The sequence below is a fragment of the Cyprinodon variegatus genome, unplaced genomic scaffold (assembly GCF_000732505.1).
Source record: "Cyprinodon variegatus isolate N-32 unplaced genomic scaffold, C_variegatus-1.0 Scaffold522, whole genome shotgun sequence".
NCBI classification, from domain to species: Eukaryota; Metazoa; Chordata; class Actinopteri; order Cyprinodontiformes; family Cyprinodontidae; genus Cyprinodon; species Cyprinodon variegatus.
In genome coordinates this window covers 157,381-173,406 of record NW_015150975.1, presented here as the reverse complement: position 1 = coordinate 173,406, position 16,026 = coordinate 157,381, and the positions used below count along the sequence as shown (strand labels likewise).

Here is a 16,026-nt window from a genome sequence, read left to right as displayed (position 1 = left end):
CAGTCGAACCGAACGGTTCGGACGGTTTTCATAAACCGACCCATCCCTAGGATATAGAACATTTCAACACTAATAACAGAACATTGGTATTTCAAAAAATATATAATTCAAAGAAATCCCCTGGACTTTGTTTCCAAATTTTAAGACGTTTCGCTTCCCATTGAAGAAGCTTTTTGAATTTAAAATGTCAGGAGTAGCATTGAGTTGGAGGTTTTATACAGTAGCCCAACAGATGTTACCTCCACACCTGGTTCTGCCTGTTTGCAGGTATTGATGTGGAGCAGGTGTCTCTCGTGGTGAATTTTGACCTCCCAGTGGATATGCAAGGGAATGCTGACAACGAGACGTACCTGCATAGGATCGGCCGAACAGGACGCTTTGGGCGGAGAGGATTCGCTGTCAACATGGTGGACAGTGACCACAGCATGGACATAATCAGACAAATTGAAAAGCATTTCGGTACGTTTTTGATCATTTTGATTATAGTCTAATGAGATGTATAACCAGATCCTAATTCTTGTTTTTTTTTTCTTTTTCTCCCAGACAAGAAAATCACAAAACTTGATACCAGCAACCTTGAGGAAATGGAGGAGATGACGATCTGATGTTCCAACTGTTTTCTAGTGATTTGAGTTTAAGCTTTAAACTGAGTGTTCTTTGAGGTTTGCATGTTTATCTTTTGTTAAATATCTAATCGTTTTGGTGTTTTTGTGTTGTGTGTATATTGTTTTGCATAAGATGCTTGCGCTTGATTTGTAATTCATGCATGTATGGTGTACATTTCTTCTCCTTTGCACACTTTGTTAAAGTAAAGTTTTTCAGACTGACCAGGAAATGTCTGAAGTTCAGAGGATATTGTTTTTTGTTTTTTTTGTTTTTTTGCAGTGCTGTAAGCAATCAAACAATTCTGGTCTGTTTAGCAAGCCAAAATAAAAAGGCATTTTGCATGTATGGAGTGAATTTTGATCCATTATTGCTGCAGGCAAAGAACTCATTTGGTAAATGTAACTTTGAAGAAAAAAAATAAAATAAAAAAACTTACAAACCTATTAATCACAAAAACATTGAGTGATGTTGCTGTTTATTTATTTATTTATATTTTGATGTTATTTTCAAACTTTTTTTTTTCTATCTTTAAGATTATTTCTTTCACTGATATTTAGAAGTTGCATTTTTAAAAAAAGTATCATTAATAGATTACATTCCCACTTTTAGCCCAATGCAAACACTCTAGACCGGAGTTGATTATACTTTTTTTTTTTTTTATGTTCCCCCTGCAAAAAACGGTCCTCTTCTTCCAGAAGCATCTCTGCTTAGCTTAAAGAGACAGTAACTGTGCAACAGCACTTACCGATAGCCTATCACAGATCATTAAATCATATTTATGGATTGTATTTTTTGTTTTCCATTTATAAAGCATATTCTTTTAAATAAAATTGAATTTATTCCATACATGTTTACATTTGAGCTGATCATCTTTATTTAGGATGATGATTCAACTCTTGATTGGCCCATTTAAAGGCTCTGGTCTAAAACAACAGCATGCAACACTCAAAAATGGCTTAATACATGGCGCACATTACCCGGCCTTAAAGTAGCTGTTAAACTTAAAACTGGTGTTTTTTTTCAAAATGTCAAACTTCAAATTAAAGTGGCCTTGTACATCAGGTGCCGTGAACAAAACCTTTTTATTTTATGGATTAAACTGAACTGCAATCATCTAATGCCCCCTTAAGATAAGGTTTTTCAGTTATTACTGAAATCTGAAGCTTTGATTTCAAAATAAATCAAAAACGAGAACGAAAAACTCTCCTAGTTGTGGGTCTAACTGTCTGACTTTTAGTAAAACTTCAATTTGTTTTCTGCCAAGGGTGGTTCGTTGGTAGAATGGTTTTACACATAGCAGGAAAGTAAGTTGAAGATCGAATATTTTATGTATCAAAAACGACGATTTTTATTTAAAGTTATAAACTTTGTATCTTTTTTATGGAGTTTGCATGTTTTGTCTGATTTGCTTCAGTCCAAAACAAGCATTGTGGATTAACTGGTGAGTTTATATCTGCAATGTTTTATATTTTGTCAGATACTCCATCACAGGCGTGACTTTCTGAAGGACTAATGAGGACATGTCCCCAGCAATAATTTCAGCTTTTTCCCCTCTCTGCTTATTTACTTTAGCCAACTATAATGGGTTGGGTGCAGCTATCTGTCTTCAGAGCCTTTTGAGTTTTTTCCTAACATGTTTTCTTATTGTAAAGACAGAATCAGACTACAGAGCTTCTACATATCTTGAAATTTTGTTTCTGGCATCATATTAGTAAAGAGGTTCATAAAGAGAAGTAGGGAGAGCTGCAGATTTAAAGGTGACACTGATTTACTGGGATATGCAATAAAATAAGTTTACCACAAAGTTTACATGAAAAATATGCTATTCTATATTTAAAATGCAGAATATCCAGATTTTTCTGGATGGATGGAATTGAATTTGTATTTCCAGGGATGCATGATATATCAATTTAGAAACTGGCTGTTATTCATTATTCTTTTCATACATCATTTTTGGGCCCTATATTTGTAATGCACCAAAAGGCATCTCTCTAACATCTATACATAATATTAGTGCTATGGTATGGCGGTAGAACGAACGACTCATTTACCGGCTGTCGCAGGTTCGAGTCCCAGCCTTGCTGACCTTTGCTGAATCTCTCTCCCCTCTCTTCTAACCCACTTTCCGGTCTCCATTAGGGCTGAAGCAATTAATCGATTGTTGAAATAATCTTAAACTAATGGATTAATTGACAACTGGGATACAGAGACTGTAAAACATGCCTTTAGCTGACAGTGCGACCTACTCCGAGCAGTAATTATATCAAAATTATAAAAGAAAATATATAAACATTTTGCATTTAAGTTTTCATCTGTTAATATGTTGTATCCAGAACTCCTCAAGTGGAAAAGTTTTAGCTACACATGGCTTAATTTAATAAAAAATCTTAAAGGAACTTCTATCAGATTATTAATTTAAAAAAATAGTCAATTTGCAAAATAATATCTAGTTGCGGCCCTACTCTCCATACTCTCGAAAATAACAATAACGGCCACTAGAGCCTTAAAATAATCTTTAAAAGAAATAGGTGTATATTACATTGATTTAAGCAGGTAGATTAGACAACCTACAGATGAAATAAGACGATTTGTTTTAAAATAGAAAAACTATGTTTGATCAAACAATTACCATATTTCAAGCGCATTGTATCTATTTACCTTGTTTTAAGGGCAACATTTTCCTCCTTTTAGGAGATCAAATATGGGGAAAGTGCGCTTAAATTTAAGAGACTTAACAGATGTTGTCTAATTTGCCGCTAGAAAGAATAACGTATATTNGAGACTTAACAGATGTTGTCTAATTTGCCGCTAGAAAGAATAACGTATATTAAGAAATCCAAACGGTATCTTTTCGAGAGGATTTGGGGGCCTTTCATTCATTTTATTAAGGACTTAAACTTGACTGAAGGTCTGTTTGAGTTATAATTTACTGGAACCTGTGGTGTGCCAAGTTGTATAGATATGTATATCCATACCTGACCAATTAGTACTTTCTTACAAACCCGCGTTTTTGAGAAGCCGTGTGTGTGTTTTTTTGTTTTTTTTCTCTTTTTTCCCCTGAGTTGAGTAAAATAACTGCTGTCATGCCATAACTACAAAGAGAACTTGTTCAGATGATGACATGTTTGTATTTTCAAAATGAAAAATCTCAATAAAAATATATTGGTAAAAAAAAAAAAGAGACTTACTTTTTTAGATCAGTTTATGCAATGTCATACAGTTTCTAATGCTCATAAGCCTGTAACCTACTTGTCCTTTAGACGAATTTAATATTTTGTGTTTACAATTTACTCGAACAATTAAGAAATTACATGTTTGTAGTTCAGTTAAACTAAAAAAAAAAAGCACTTTTTGCTCTTTTTTTTTGTGTTCTTTTGTTTTTCCCCATTAAGAAAAAATAAATAAAAATCTCTGCACTCTCGCTAAATTTAATCTAGAATCGCCATTGATGGTAAATAAAAACAAAGGGCTGCAAGGGATTGGTTTGAATCAAACATAAGTCTTTAAAGTTCAGCCCTGGATTCTATAAAAACATAATAAATTAGTGGAAACACCTTGAATTTATATGTCCTTAGACATTCTCCATTCAAAGTGATTTAATTTCTTTCCATTTATATAAAGTGGAAGAGCAACACACAGGAAACGGCAGCAAAAAATGATGCAGAAACCGAGGTGAATGCAGAGGCAGCAGCTAAATTAAATATAATTCTGTTTATCTAATAAACTTTTAAGGATTGTAAGAAATAATATTGTTTAAAAAAAAAAAAACAAGATCCAGATGTGCTAGATATATATATTTAAAAAAAAAACTTTACATTTTAAATGCAAGATGTTAAATCAGTGACTTTATTTAACAAGGTTATTTATATTTGGTATCTAATTTACAAAGTAGACTTTAAAATTTTAATGCAGGCTTTATGGAAATAAATTTAAAAGTATTGCTTTTTTTCTTCCATTTACAACATGAATATATAAATAGAAATATTAAGCAACTAAACGACTGACAACATTCTTTGCATGCAAGCATAACAATATGACTTGGTTCTATACAGGCTGTTGCTTATACCTTCTAAAATTACAAAGAAAAAAAAAATATATATATGTATGGTTCCCTTTCATAAATAATAGGATTAATCAAATACCTCCTGCTTTTTATTTGAACTAATAACACCTATGGAACTGTAAAGGTATTGCTTTAAGTTACAGGATAATGAGTCAAAGATAAACATGCAACATTATACCTAAAACTGTAACATACAGGATTACAATCAGTGTCATAAATTATAGATATAGTTCAAATGCTGGGATTATCATATAGTAGCAGCATTTTCCACAGCTTCCCAGCAGGGACTATTTACAGACAGGTATAATCTATCCAAAGGAGAGCCTATGCACGTCTATGGTAGATCATGTAGGTTGTGTTTTGTATAGAGTTCCTCTGTGATCTGGTACACTTCAGAAATGAGAGGCAAAGCCTCCCCCAGCACTGCCACCACCCGCTCAGGGGGGCCAACGTTCATCACATCAAAGAAAGCTGCACGTCCGGGAATGGCGAGAAAAGCCATGCCCGCTGCCTTCCGGATCATAAACGGGTGATGATTGGCCAGGGACTCGTTGTAGGCCTCCCTGCACATGACTGAAGTCTTGTCGTTCTCGCCGCTTGTTCGCAGGCGGTCCAGGAAGAGCTCGAGCCACCTCAGAGCACGGTGGAGCCTCAGCAGAGTGCGGCAGCCGGACTCAGGATAGATGCCCTTCTTGTCCACGTCCACCAGTTGATTGTTCAACTCGTACTTGACCATGGACTGCACGGTGACGTACTCGGAGCCGCTCTCACCTTTCATGAAGTTCACCAGGATCTGGATCTTGCTGACAGCATCTTTGGAGATGAAACCGAAAATGCTTCCCAAACTGTTCAGAAACCTGTTGACAAGATAAACAGACATGGCCTGTGAGCATTTTAAAGTTCCTGTTCATAGTCGAGCTCAAAAACATAATCAGACCATGCATACAAGGAATTTCAAGACTCTTCCAGGCTTTGCCTGCCTGCAGTATTTACTCTTTAAAGCTCATTTTATTTGTTTCTGTCTGCTTTTCAAGAAAGTTAAATATTTTTTTACAAAAAAAATTACAAATTGTACCACAAAAACAACTTTAGATTTTGGAGCAAGCAGTTGTCATAATCAATAACATTTAAAGGAATAGTACACCCAAAACATGATTAGCCTTCATTTTCTACTCACCCCCATGCTGAACAACACTCTGGAGTACTTTTTTGATATCTCAAATGCATCTGGAGATCTGGGAGGCTTCTTGCTGTCTGCTGACATTCAAATAATGGAGGTCTATGGTGACCGAGACAGAAAGGTCCATAAAAGTCCACAAAAAACGTGTCAATATTCCTCCATACTGCTCGTCCAATGTATTCCAAGTGTCCTGAGTGGGTAGCATCCAGAATTTACTCGAAACGATGTCATTTAGAATGTTTTTAGAGCATAAAAAGTAGTGTATAGGATTTTCCTGAAAGCGCGCGCCCGCACGATCACGACGCTACGGAAGCCGGCAGACCAAACCAGATGAAAGTGCGCATTCAGCGTCTGCTCTGCCGATAATGCAAGCGTAGAAGAAGAAATGTGCTGTTTACCTGTGCAAAGAAAGAAACAACGAAAGAAAAATGTCTGAGGACTTCAGTGTTGAGGAAGAGCATGAGTTCTTTGCCGAGCTGAATGCGCTGGTTTGGTCTGCCGGCTTCCGTAGCGTCGTGATCGCGCATGTGCGCGCTTTCAGGAAATCCTATACACTACTGTTTATGCTCTAAAAACATTCTAAATGACTTCGTTTCGAGTAAATTCTGGATGCTACCCACTCAGGACACTTGGAATACATTGGACGAGCAGTATGGAGGAATATTGACGCGTTTTTTGTGGACTTTTGTGGACCTTTCTGCCTCGGGCGCCATAGACCTCCATTATTTGAATGTCAGCAGACAGCAAGAAGCCTCCCAGATCTCCAGATGCATTTGAGATATCAAAAAAGTACTCCAGAGTGTTGTTCAGCATGGGGGTGAGTAGAAAATGAAGGCTAATCATGTTTTGGGTGTACTATTCCTTTAAGGAACTTCTGTACCAGTAAGACCATTTTGGAGTCCTCAGCAATAAGCAGCTAAATTAGTGATAACAGAGGGTGTCATGGCTGACGGTGCCAGTTAACAAACAATAAAAGACACACTGCCTAGCAATGGAAATCAAAAAGTGAATCTATTTTAGAAAATCATTTGCAAGGATCAACTGCAGCTAAATAAAACTTCAAATTTAGCTTCCCTGATCACAACAATTCATAAGATCAAGAAACGATATATGAAACAACAGAGATCAGAGAGTCAGCTGAAAGTATTTCCATGCTCTGTAACGTAATTGCAGTCAGCATCTCAGTGTCAGGCCTTCAGCTCATCTGTCGTGTTGGATCCAGTTTCTCTTATCTTCCACTTTGCGACACTCCACAGAATCTCAGAGGGCTACAAGTCAAACCAGTTTCAAATCCAGTTAAACAGATACAACCATTCTCATTAAAACCAGGTGTTTTTACATTTGGCAGTGTGTGCAGGTGGCCGAATCCTGCTGGAAAATGACATCAGCCCATTCATAATAAAAGATTGAAGATCTATAGTCTGAAAAATGGCTGTGCTGAGTACAGACACAGTGGCTCGCCAAATCCACACATCTGGAGATCAAACAACTTGTCAATGTCTCCTCACTCTGTCCTGAGTCTCTGGAAATATCACTGAGGCCTCTTCTGATGCACCTGTTTAGGAGTGGCTTCATTAAAAGAATGAAACGCTTAACCTGTGTTGCTGCAGCACTCGGCTTATAAATCAACAAACACTTGAATCACTGTTGCTTTAACATCCTTTTTCAAGGCGGAGTCATTATTATTATTGCCTTTGTTCTTTATAACACCACATTTTTCCTTCCACTTAACTTTCCATAATTATGCTTGGATCCCACACTTTAAACTGGGGACTGTCAGTGACTGTATATTTATAGTACATTTTTGTATTAAAAAGCCATTTATTGGTTTTCTGTATGTTTTTATTTTAATATATATTTTATTTTAATGTTTTATTGATCTTTTAGCCACAATCATCCAAATTAACAAAGCAAAATCAACACAGGAAATATGTCCCTGTTATTGTAATGAACCCTTTTAATACATAAGATTCAGTTTTTAATAACAAAGAAAAAAATCTTCATAGTTGCAATAAGTTCAAATTAGGCAATAATTCAGCGCATGGACAATTCAAATAGATTTACATGAACTAGATAAGAAAATAGAAAAATAAAAGGAGAATAAAAGCAAATAATGAGAGAAACATAAGTAAAACAAACCACACCCTTAAACTAGGATCTCAGTTTAAGGATCTCAAAAGTGTGAGAAGTGCTGGATTTCCTTCCCCACAGAAAATGGGATCCAGCATTTATGATTATCCCTATGTGAAGCAATGGCCTCCAGCCAAACCACAGATTGTGCAAAGTGTCTAAGAGGCAGAAGATAGCTGAAATCAAAATTATGACCAGTAACAATTAGATTATGGAGATCTGAAATTCATTTTTAGACATCCAGAATGTTTATTTTAGTTAGGGGTAATGTAATTACGTCCCAATACACATGAATGGGGAAAAGTGATGTCATTTGTCCTAGTAAGAATTACATTTCAGATATCTGAAATGTTCATTTTAGAAAGGAGGAATACTATTAAAGATATCTGAAATAGAAACAAATATATGTTAAAAACGGCCACCTAAAATAAGATTTGTAGATATCTGAAATGTAGTTCTTACTAGTATTAATTTGATTCCAGAGCATTTAAAATCTAATTTCTACAGGTAAAAATGTAATAAGTGATATTTAAAATACAATTCTGAATAGGAATATTGTAATTGTGACTAGGTAGAATGCTTTAGTGCTATCTATAATAGAATTGTGACTAGTCAGCCTGCATATTTTATTTTAACATTCAGCCTTTCTTTTGAAAGTATCTAAAACTAAGTTTTAGATAGGTGTTATTAAAATTGAGATATCTGGAATTCTAATTTAACTAGTCATATATCAATAGTTGATATCTGTTATTATATTTCTACTAGTAGAAATATGTTTTAGATGTCAATAAATGGACTTCTGGATATCTGTAATGTTATATTCATTTTTGATATCCGGAATCGTAATTATGACAAGCAGTAACTCTATTATTGAGATCTGAAATTAGAATTCATCCTAGTCAGAATTCATTTTAGATAGAAAGAATGTTTATTTTAGATTAGAAGAATGTTATTTAGATATCTTGAAGTTAAAATGCAATATGCATGAATGGGAAACGTGAATTACATTGCAGATATCTGAAAAGTTCATTTTGGCTAGGAAGAAATGCATTTGAGAAATCTGGAAAACATATTCAGTCAAGCTAATAAATGTCAAAATGGCCTGCCATAGCTGGTCATGACCACGTTAGTGACCCAACCTGAACAGCAGGTTACCTCCAAACCTCAAGATCTGAATGTTTGATTTGGAGCCAACCGAAACACTTTAATTAATCCAGATTTTGACATTGTAATTTATTTCCATTATTCTAGAGAAAATCCCTTTTTAGCGTCGTTGTACATATTCTTATATCTCTTATTTTTATGTACCCCTAATCCATTGCTATGGAACAAGAACTAATTTAACGATTTATCACTTACTTTACAAGACCTCTCCATCCAGAGACGTAGTGTTCGAGGTACACGTCTTTGTGTGGCGACAGACACAGTTTGAAACTGTCCAGGACCTCCTGTAGAGTGAATTTCTGGCTCTCTGAACCTGCCATAATGGATTTTCTCAAACAGGAAGTGTTGTCAACAAAACGAACCAAGCGAATGACGAAGATCTGTTTAAAAGCAACCAAAAGCTGGGGAAAGATTCGGACGTGGGGCTACAGGATCAAAAAGTGAACACATCAACCCGACAGAGAAAAACTCAAAGTGAAGTGGAAACAATTCATTGCAGGTGATACCTGTTCTAATCCACTCCTACTGCGCAGACTCCAACCGGGAACAACTCCGGAAATCGCGGTGATGCTTTCAAAATAAAAGCTATTTGAATTTATAAAACTCGCGTAAAATGGATTAATGATTTTCTTTCAGACATAATAGGTTAAAAGTACAAAATTTTAAGGTTCAACCAAGTGTTTCGTTCAGTTTCATTTAGTTTTTATCATAAAAATTAAGACTCTTGATTAGCTTTATTGCTCGCGGCTTTTATTTTGAAAGCGTTCATCGGAAATGTAATGTTAGCCGCCTAGCTTAATGCTTCTGAATGTGTGAAACAATACCATGCAGCGGTTTCATTCCGATTTTATAGAGTATTATTTGCCGTAAATAAAATCTTATAAGATATTATTTGAATTATCCTTCCTACTGAGTCCAGCAGCGGGCAGGTGACAAAATAATGCCTGAAATAAAAGTAACTCCCTTAGGTGAGTACTGCAGCCTGTTAGCCCGAAGCTAAGCTAGTTCTGTCAACATTACATGTTGACAGAACTTTAGTTGGTAAAGTTTGGATCAGAGGCGTGTGTCTCACCCTCTCCCAGCACCAAAGGTTCAGTATTTTATATGGAAAAAAAATGTTTTGAAGCTTTGTCACCTATTTGGTGACTGAAGAGGCTCAGATTTGTGTTTGCAGCTCCTCAGTTGTTGTGTTTTCTATCAAAGGTGCTGGACAGGATGTTGGTCGCAGCTGCATCCTCGTCTCCATTGGAGGCAAAAACATCATGCTGGACTGTGGGATGCACATGGGATACAACGACGATGTAAGTGAACCAAAACATTCAATAGAGGACTTGAAGGAAATAAAAAATCCTTTAAGTCAGACGATGCACAACTTGGATTCCAGACTGCAGATTCATGGAGGGAGGCAGATCTTTTCATTTCCACTCTCCACTGTGAAATGTGCTTAGTTGCAGTTTTAGCCCCCAAGGCAGACACCCTTTCTAATATGAAGACTAAGCAGCTAGCAAGAATAGTTATTCCTTAGATTAGTCAACTGTTGCTACTTGCATGGTCAATATGAGCCTTTCCGTAAAGTTAATAACACTTTGCAAGTGACTGTCCACCACCTTACTGTCTCTAGATGCTTATCCAGCTGGAATGGATGCTGCAAGTCAATGACTGGATGCAGTCTGCTCAGTTTCCATCTAATTGATTTCTTCCTTTTTATCTAAACTTTCTTCATGACTGATTTAACAAGGGATGCTGATGAAGATTCTCAGTTATCCAGGTCATAGTATTCCGTAAAAGTTTAAAAACAATCCACTGGACTTGGTTTCCAATGTTTGAAGATGTTTCACTTCCCCTCCAGGAAGCTTTCTCAAATCAAATGTCTGAATTTGAATTAAGAAAGCTTCCTGGAGGGGAAGCGAAACGTCTTCAATCCTTGGAAACCAAGTCCAGTGGACTGTTTTTAAACTTTTACGGAGCTAACAAGGGATGGTTGCAAAAACTAATGACTTAGAGCAACCACCTAGGCTTCAAGCTGCTTCCAAAGCCAGATTATAGAAATTAATTGTACTGCTTTTTACCGTGACTGAATAATTGTTCAGCTGATCAGTCAGCCTTGATTTCATTAAATTTGAACAGAATTGAGTAGAAAATCCCTTTATTGTCCCACAATAGGGAAATGCTTGTGTTTATAGCAGCAAAAAGATTATAGGAAAAAGTGGTCACAACATTTGGAAGATCAGCCGATACTTGGATACGACCCAGTCTTTTCCACCGATCTTATTTGGCTCCAAAAAGGTCTGAAAATCACCCTCTATCAAGGCTGTAGAAACTGCTTTTATATTTGAGGACAATTATTTGAAATGAGTGCTCAATATTTTGCGGTAAGATAAGGTTTAAATATTGAAGATGTCTTGTCAGTAAATTATTAAAACAAATTGGTATTACTCAAAATTCATCATTGTTCTCTTATCTGTAAATATTTTTTTTAATGTTTGCACAGACACAAAGTAAAACTGTTATATTGACAATATGTCCGTTTTCTCATTGCAGAGGCGTTTCCCAGACTTTTCCTATATAACACAGAACGGACGTCTGACGGACTTCTTGGACTGCGTGATCATCAGGTTTGTCATGTTTTCTAATAGTTCTTCATTCTTCAAACCCTTGTTGCACTAATCTTTTTTTCAACCTTTTGTTTATCTCCTCCTGTTCCGACGTTAAGTCACTTCCACCTGGACCACTGCGGCGCCCTACCTTACATGAGCGAGATGGTGGGCTACGACGGACCCATCTACATGACCCATCCCACCAAGGCAATTTGTCCCATTTTACTGGAAGATTTCCGGAAAATCACTGTGGACAAGAAAGGAGAAACCAACTTCTTTACTTCACAAATGATCAAGGACTGCATGAAGAAAGTGATTCCTTTGAACCTCCATCAAACTGTCCAGGTCCTGTGCTAAAAGTCTGTTTATTTTCGGATGTATTCTGCCACACAACTTTATCTAATCCCGCCTTTTTCTGCGCCAGCTGCTCGGCCTTTTTGATGGCAAACCAAGCTGATTCTGTTGTGCTCCCGGCAGGTGGACGATGAGCTGGAGATCAAAGCTTACTATGCAGGCCACGTCCTGGGAGCTGCTATGGTGCACATCAAAGTGGGATCAGAGTCTGTTGTCTACACGGTGAGTGGAAACAAGTTGGAACTGTGTCACAGTGGGTGTGTGCAATGACTGCATCATTTCTCTCCCCTATTTTAGGGAGACTACAACATGACGCCAGACAGACATTTAGGGTGAGTTTCCTTTGCCGTTGTTTTTTTTAATAAATAGTTGCAAAGTTTCCTCTACGTGTAATCGATCGGGGCACAAAATAAAAACAGCCACGCCTTCAGAAAGAATAAAGCAATATGTTAAAACAATATTCCTGCTAAAATTCAATTGGGTTGAATTGTAAAGTGCCTTGAGATGACATGTGTTGTGAATTGGTGCTATATAAATAAACTGAATTGAATGCAAAGCATATGATGAAACATGCTTTACATTTTTAAATTTATTTATATGCATTTAAAACAAACTCATATAACATGAAATGTTAAAAACACACTTTATTTAGAAAAAAAAAGAATACTGCCAGCTTCTGTCTGTTTTGCTGCTAAGCTAACTGGCGGCTTTAGTGCGCTGATCTGCTCTCAGTAATAGAGACATCTGGAGGTGATAGTCAAGTGTTGCTAACTTACTTCTTTGTTGCTGTTTTTAGGTAGCCTGATAAACCAGACTAAAAGTGAGATTAAATGTGTAATTTAGTCTGGCCCCGATCAATGACACATCGGAAGCTTGTTGATGAGAACAACACGTTTTTTTTTTAAACTGCTCTCTGTGCCTTTTGGCCAACGCTCTGACCAATCAGTGCAACTGACTGTGACGTAGTGAGCGCGACAGGAAGCTGGTGGGGGAGTGGAAACAAACAGTCTGTCGGTAAAACGGCGAATACGTCCTTCTCAAAAATGAAATGCTCACGTTTCAATGAAAACTCAAAGTCTAATCCTTCCAACACTGATTCCAAAGCTGAGTCAAACGAGAACTGTTCAACAGTTGTTGCCATCTTCCTTGTTGCGCTTTCTCCAGCGTGGCATAGCTTTTTCGTTCCGCTCTCAAAACCCCGCCCGCTTTTTATCCAAAAATTCAAATTACATCTCTGCGTTGTGATTGGCCCGCCAGTTCTAGGGCTTGAGGGATTGATCGAGACTAGACCACTCGCAGGGAAAAATGATTTTGGCCACTGGCGCGTCGGGCTAATTTACTAGGCTAGAATTTAGGGACTTTTCAGACCCTGCTAGCAGCTTTTCCTTTCTAAAATGAAACTGGAGACTAATCTAGTGGCGAGTTTAGCGCTAATCGGTGAAAGCAGCTATCATTCTACCGTTACTGTCTCACTACAGAAGTGAAGCTCCTTTGAGTCTCTGCCTACTTCCCTCAGCTTTGTCTCACAGGGAGCTTCCATAGTTGATGTATATATGACACATGCATAAAGCTGTCGATAGCAGGACAGCTGCACATTAGTATAGTTTTTTTTTCTGTGATGACATTTTGCCAACAGTTACGTAATTAATTATTATAGTTTTCTTTCAGATATGCCTGACCACCTCCAGGGTTTAAAAAAAAAAACGTGTTTGTCTGCATTGCAGCAGAATGTGGGCTTGTGTTATTGATGTCCAAGGCCCAGATAGTTGGCTTGATTATGTTACTGATTCAGAAATTGGTTCCCTTCTTTCAGATTACTTAGATTTCTGATTCTGGCATCATATTTTCTTTGTTTCGAATTGATTGGCTCCAAAAAGCAGAGCCACCTGAACATAGGCACATTAGAGAAGTTGTTTTCAACAAAAAAAAATCAATAAACTTCCTTCCCTGCACATTCAAAACTCAACCCTCCTCCATTAGCTTGTATTTTATCTTGGATCAAGCTTTTGTATCATAAAGAGAGATTAATATCATACTCAGACCATATTCAACATTTCTTTTTAGGCATCACATAATTCAATTATGTATTTAAGTAAGATTTATCATCCACCTGATAAAACCGGCAACCCGAACTGTTCAAAGAACCATATTGTACCAAACAAATCTGTCTGGAGCCGCAAAAATGTAAAAGTCTAATATAAGCCTCGAAAGACAACACGGTCTCTGAGTTTATTAGCCCTCTATAAAAAAGTACTACATGTGCTTAAATATATAATAAGCATTCATGTATTATTTTATGTATTATATATATATTTAAATGTTTATCCTGGAGCAAATGTCACATCATGTGGCTACTCTGATGAACGATATTTGGTGCTTTGAGTTTAAATTCCATTGCAGTATTAATGTATCAGGTTTTGTTGCATTATTTAAATGGAGGGCGAATGGAAGAAAGTTCACATACCTGCATCAGAGCGCTACCTGTTGGACCTGTTTTTCATTCTTACTCTCTTTTAAATTATCCAGAAGTCCTGCAATCACACTTGTCCTCTCACTCCCAGCTTGGTGGTCAGCGGTATATTTAGCTTGCCTTTCCAGGAAATGCCAACAGCCACCTGCCTGGCACCTCGCTTCGCTAAACGTGTGCTGCAGGCATGACGCAAATCTTTGTTGACGGAAATTTTTTGCATTAATTGTTTAAATTTATTTATTATACAAATTTTTACAGCATTGGAAAACATAATGAATTTGTGTTTGAACTTCTGCACATCATATAAAAAAAAAAAAATCCCATCTTTTTCCATTTTCATGGTGCATTAAAGAGCCGCGGTTTGCCGACCCCTGCCATAGTGGAAAGGGGGCATCTCGATGCCTCGGCTCACAACTCGAACAAATTGGATGGAAATCTTCAGGGCTTTAAGAGGCTTCAACTGCCTTTATTATCAGATGGAGCTTTGAAAGCATTTCAAATCCACTTCTGTTTTTTTTTTATCTAACTGTTTTATATGTTTAACAGATACTTGGAAATTCGACACAATAGAAATAAATCTTGTCCTGGTTCCCATTAGGAAACTTAAAGTAGATTTAAAAGAACTGCTCTAGGAAACAGCAGAATGGATCAACCGTTAATATCACCCAGCTGGGATGTGATGAAAGCGTTCGTCTCCCTCTATAACCCATCTTTTATTTCTTCCAAGAATTTAGCCTGATTCTTTAGCTTAATTCATTGTCTAATATCCCTTCAGGTCATTTTTTAACCCAGTAGCACCAGAGGCCTGACATTTAATCCAAGCTTATTTAAGCTTTTATTTCCCAGAAGCACGACATGAAAGTGTGTCTCGAAGCAGCGATGGATCCATTAATCTGCCAGAAATCCAAACCACATTAATTTTAAAACAACTTTTATTAGAAAAAACCTCCTTTAATGAATCACAGCTACTATTTTTGCCTTTTTTGTGTTTAAAAAAATCAACCAACATGATGCGCTGTGATGCTCAGGTTTGATTTTGGTAAAAAAAAATCATTAAAATGTTAAAGAAATGTTCGTTGTTGCTTAAATAGCTATAATCTTAAATCTGTTGCATTAAAAACTCCAATTTCAATCAAAGAGCTGCTGTAAATACGCTCTCTTCTATGTCTTGTAGTGTTGAGAAAAATATCTGCTATTATTGTTTATAGTGTTGGGTTGCTTTCACCTTTCAACTGATATGGTACCGATATCAGGGAGTCAGTACCTGTACTCGATGATACCTGTTTTTTTCTTAAATAGTCCTGAGCTGTTTTATACTTAATTACCGCAATATTATGTATCAAAAGGTTTTCCATAGCAGTAACTTAATGACATTAAATTTGGCTTTAAATATAAATGTTGTTCAGTCATTTCCTCTGTGGTTTTTCATTAAGTTTCATGTTTAGATAGTGCAGGGTTCCTG

General features: G+C 36.7%; 3 protein-coding genes across 3 annotated transcripts in view; 2 read left to right on the top strand and 1 right to left on the bottom strand.

Annotated features, from left to right (window-relative positions):
* LOC107095074 (ATP-dependent RNA helicase DDX19A-like) overlaps positions 1-779 on the top strand; it is a 12,839-nt gene extending 12,060 nt beyond the window's left edge. Inside the window, exons 9-10 of the mRNA XM_015391044.1 lie at positions 268-459; positions 544-779. Coding sequence (XP_015246530.1) covers positions 268-459; positions 544-605 — 254 coding nt within the window. The 3' untranslated portion in view covers positions 606-779. The remainder of the gene's footprint in view (positions 1-267; positions 460-543) is intronic.
* A 3,664-nt stretch (positions 780-4,443) lies between these two features.
* cptp (ceramide-1-phosphate transfer protein) lies at positions 4,444-9,669 on the bottom strand. Its single transcript, XM_015391031.1, has 2 exons — positions 9,339-9,669; positions 4,444-5,526 (listed from the first exon to the last, which is right to left on the bottom strand). The coding sequence occupies exons 1-2, from the start codon at positions 9,461-9,463 to the stop codon at positions 5,004-5,006; spliced, it is 648 nt and encodes a 215-aa protein (XP_015246517.1). The 5' UTR covers positions 9,464-9,669; the 3' UTR covers positions 4,444-5,003.
* A 259-nt stretch (positions 9,670-9,928) lies between these two features.
* Positions 9,929-16,026, top strand: part of cpsf3l (cleavage and polyadenylation specific factor 3-like) — a 27,993-nt gene continuing 21,895 nt past the window's right edge. Inside the window, exons 1-6 of the mRNA XM_015391035.1 lie at positions 9,929-10,111; positions 10,347-10,444; positions 11,685-11,758; positions 11,857-12,085; positions 12,218-12,316; positions 12,392-12,426. Of these exons, the coding sequence (XP_015246521.1) occupies positions 10,084-10,111; positions 10,347-10,444; positions 11,685-11,758; positions 11,857-12,085; positions 12,218-12,316; positions 12,392-12,426 (563 nt within the window). The 5' untranslated portion in view covers positions 9,929-10,083. The remainder of the gene's footprint in view (positions 10,112-10,346; positions 10,445-11,684; positions 11,759-11,856; positions 12,086-12,217; positions 12,317-12,391; positions 12,427-16,026) is intronic.

Bases quoted from the DNA above. Each gene is read 5' to 3' on its own strand.
- cptp (XM_015391031.1), bottom strand. From the start codon at position 9,463: ATGGCAGGTTCAGAGAGCCAGAAATTCACTCTACAGGAGGTCCTGGAC. The intron at 5,527-9,338 runs GTAAGTGATAAA...TCTTGTCAACAG, and splicing joins GGATGGAGAGGTCTTGTAAA to GTTTCTGAACAGTTTGGGAA.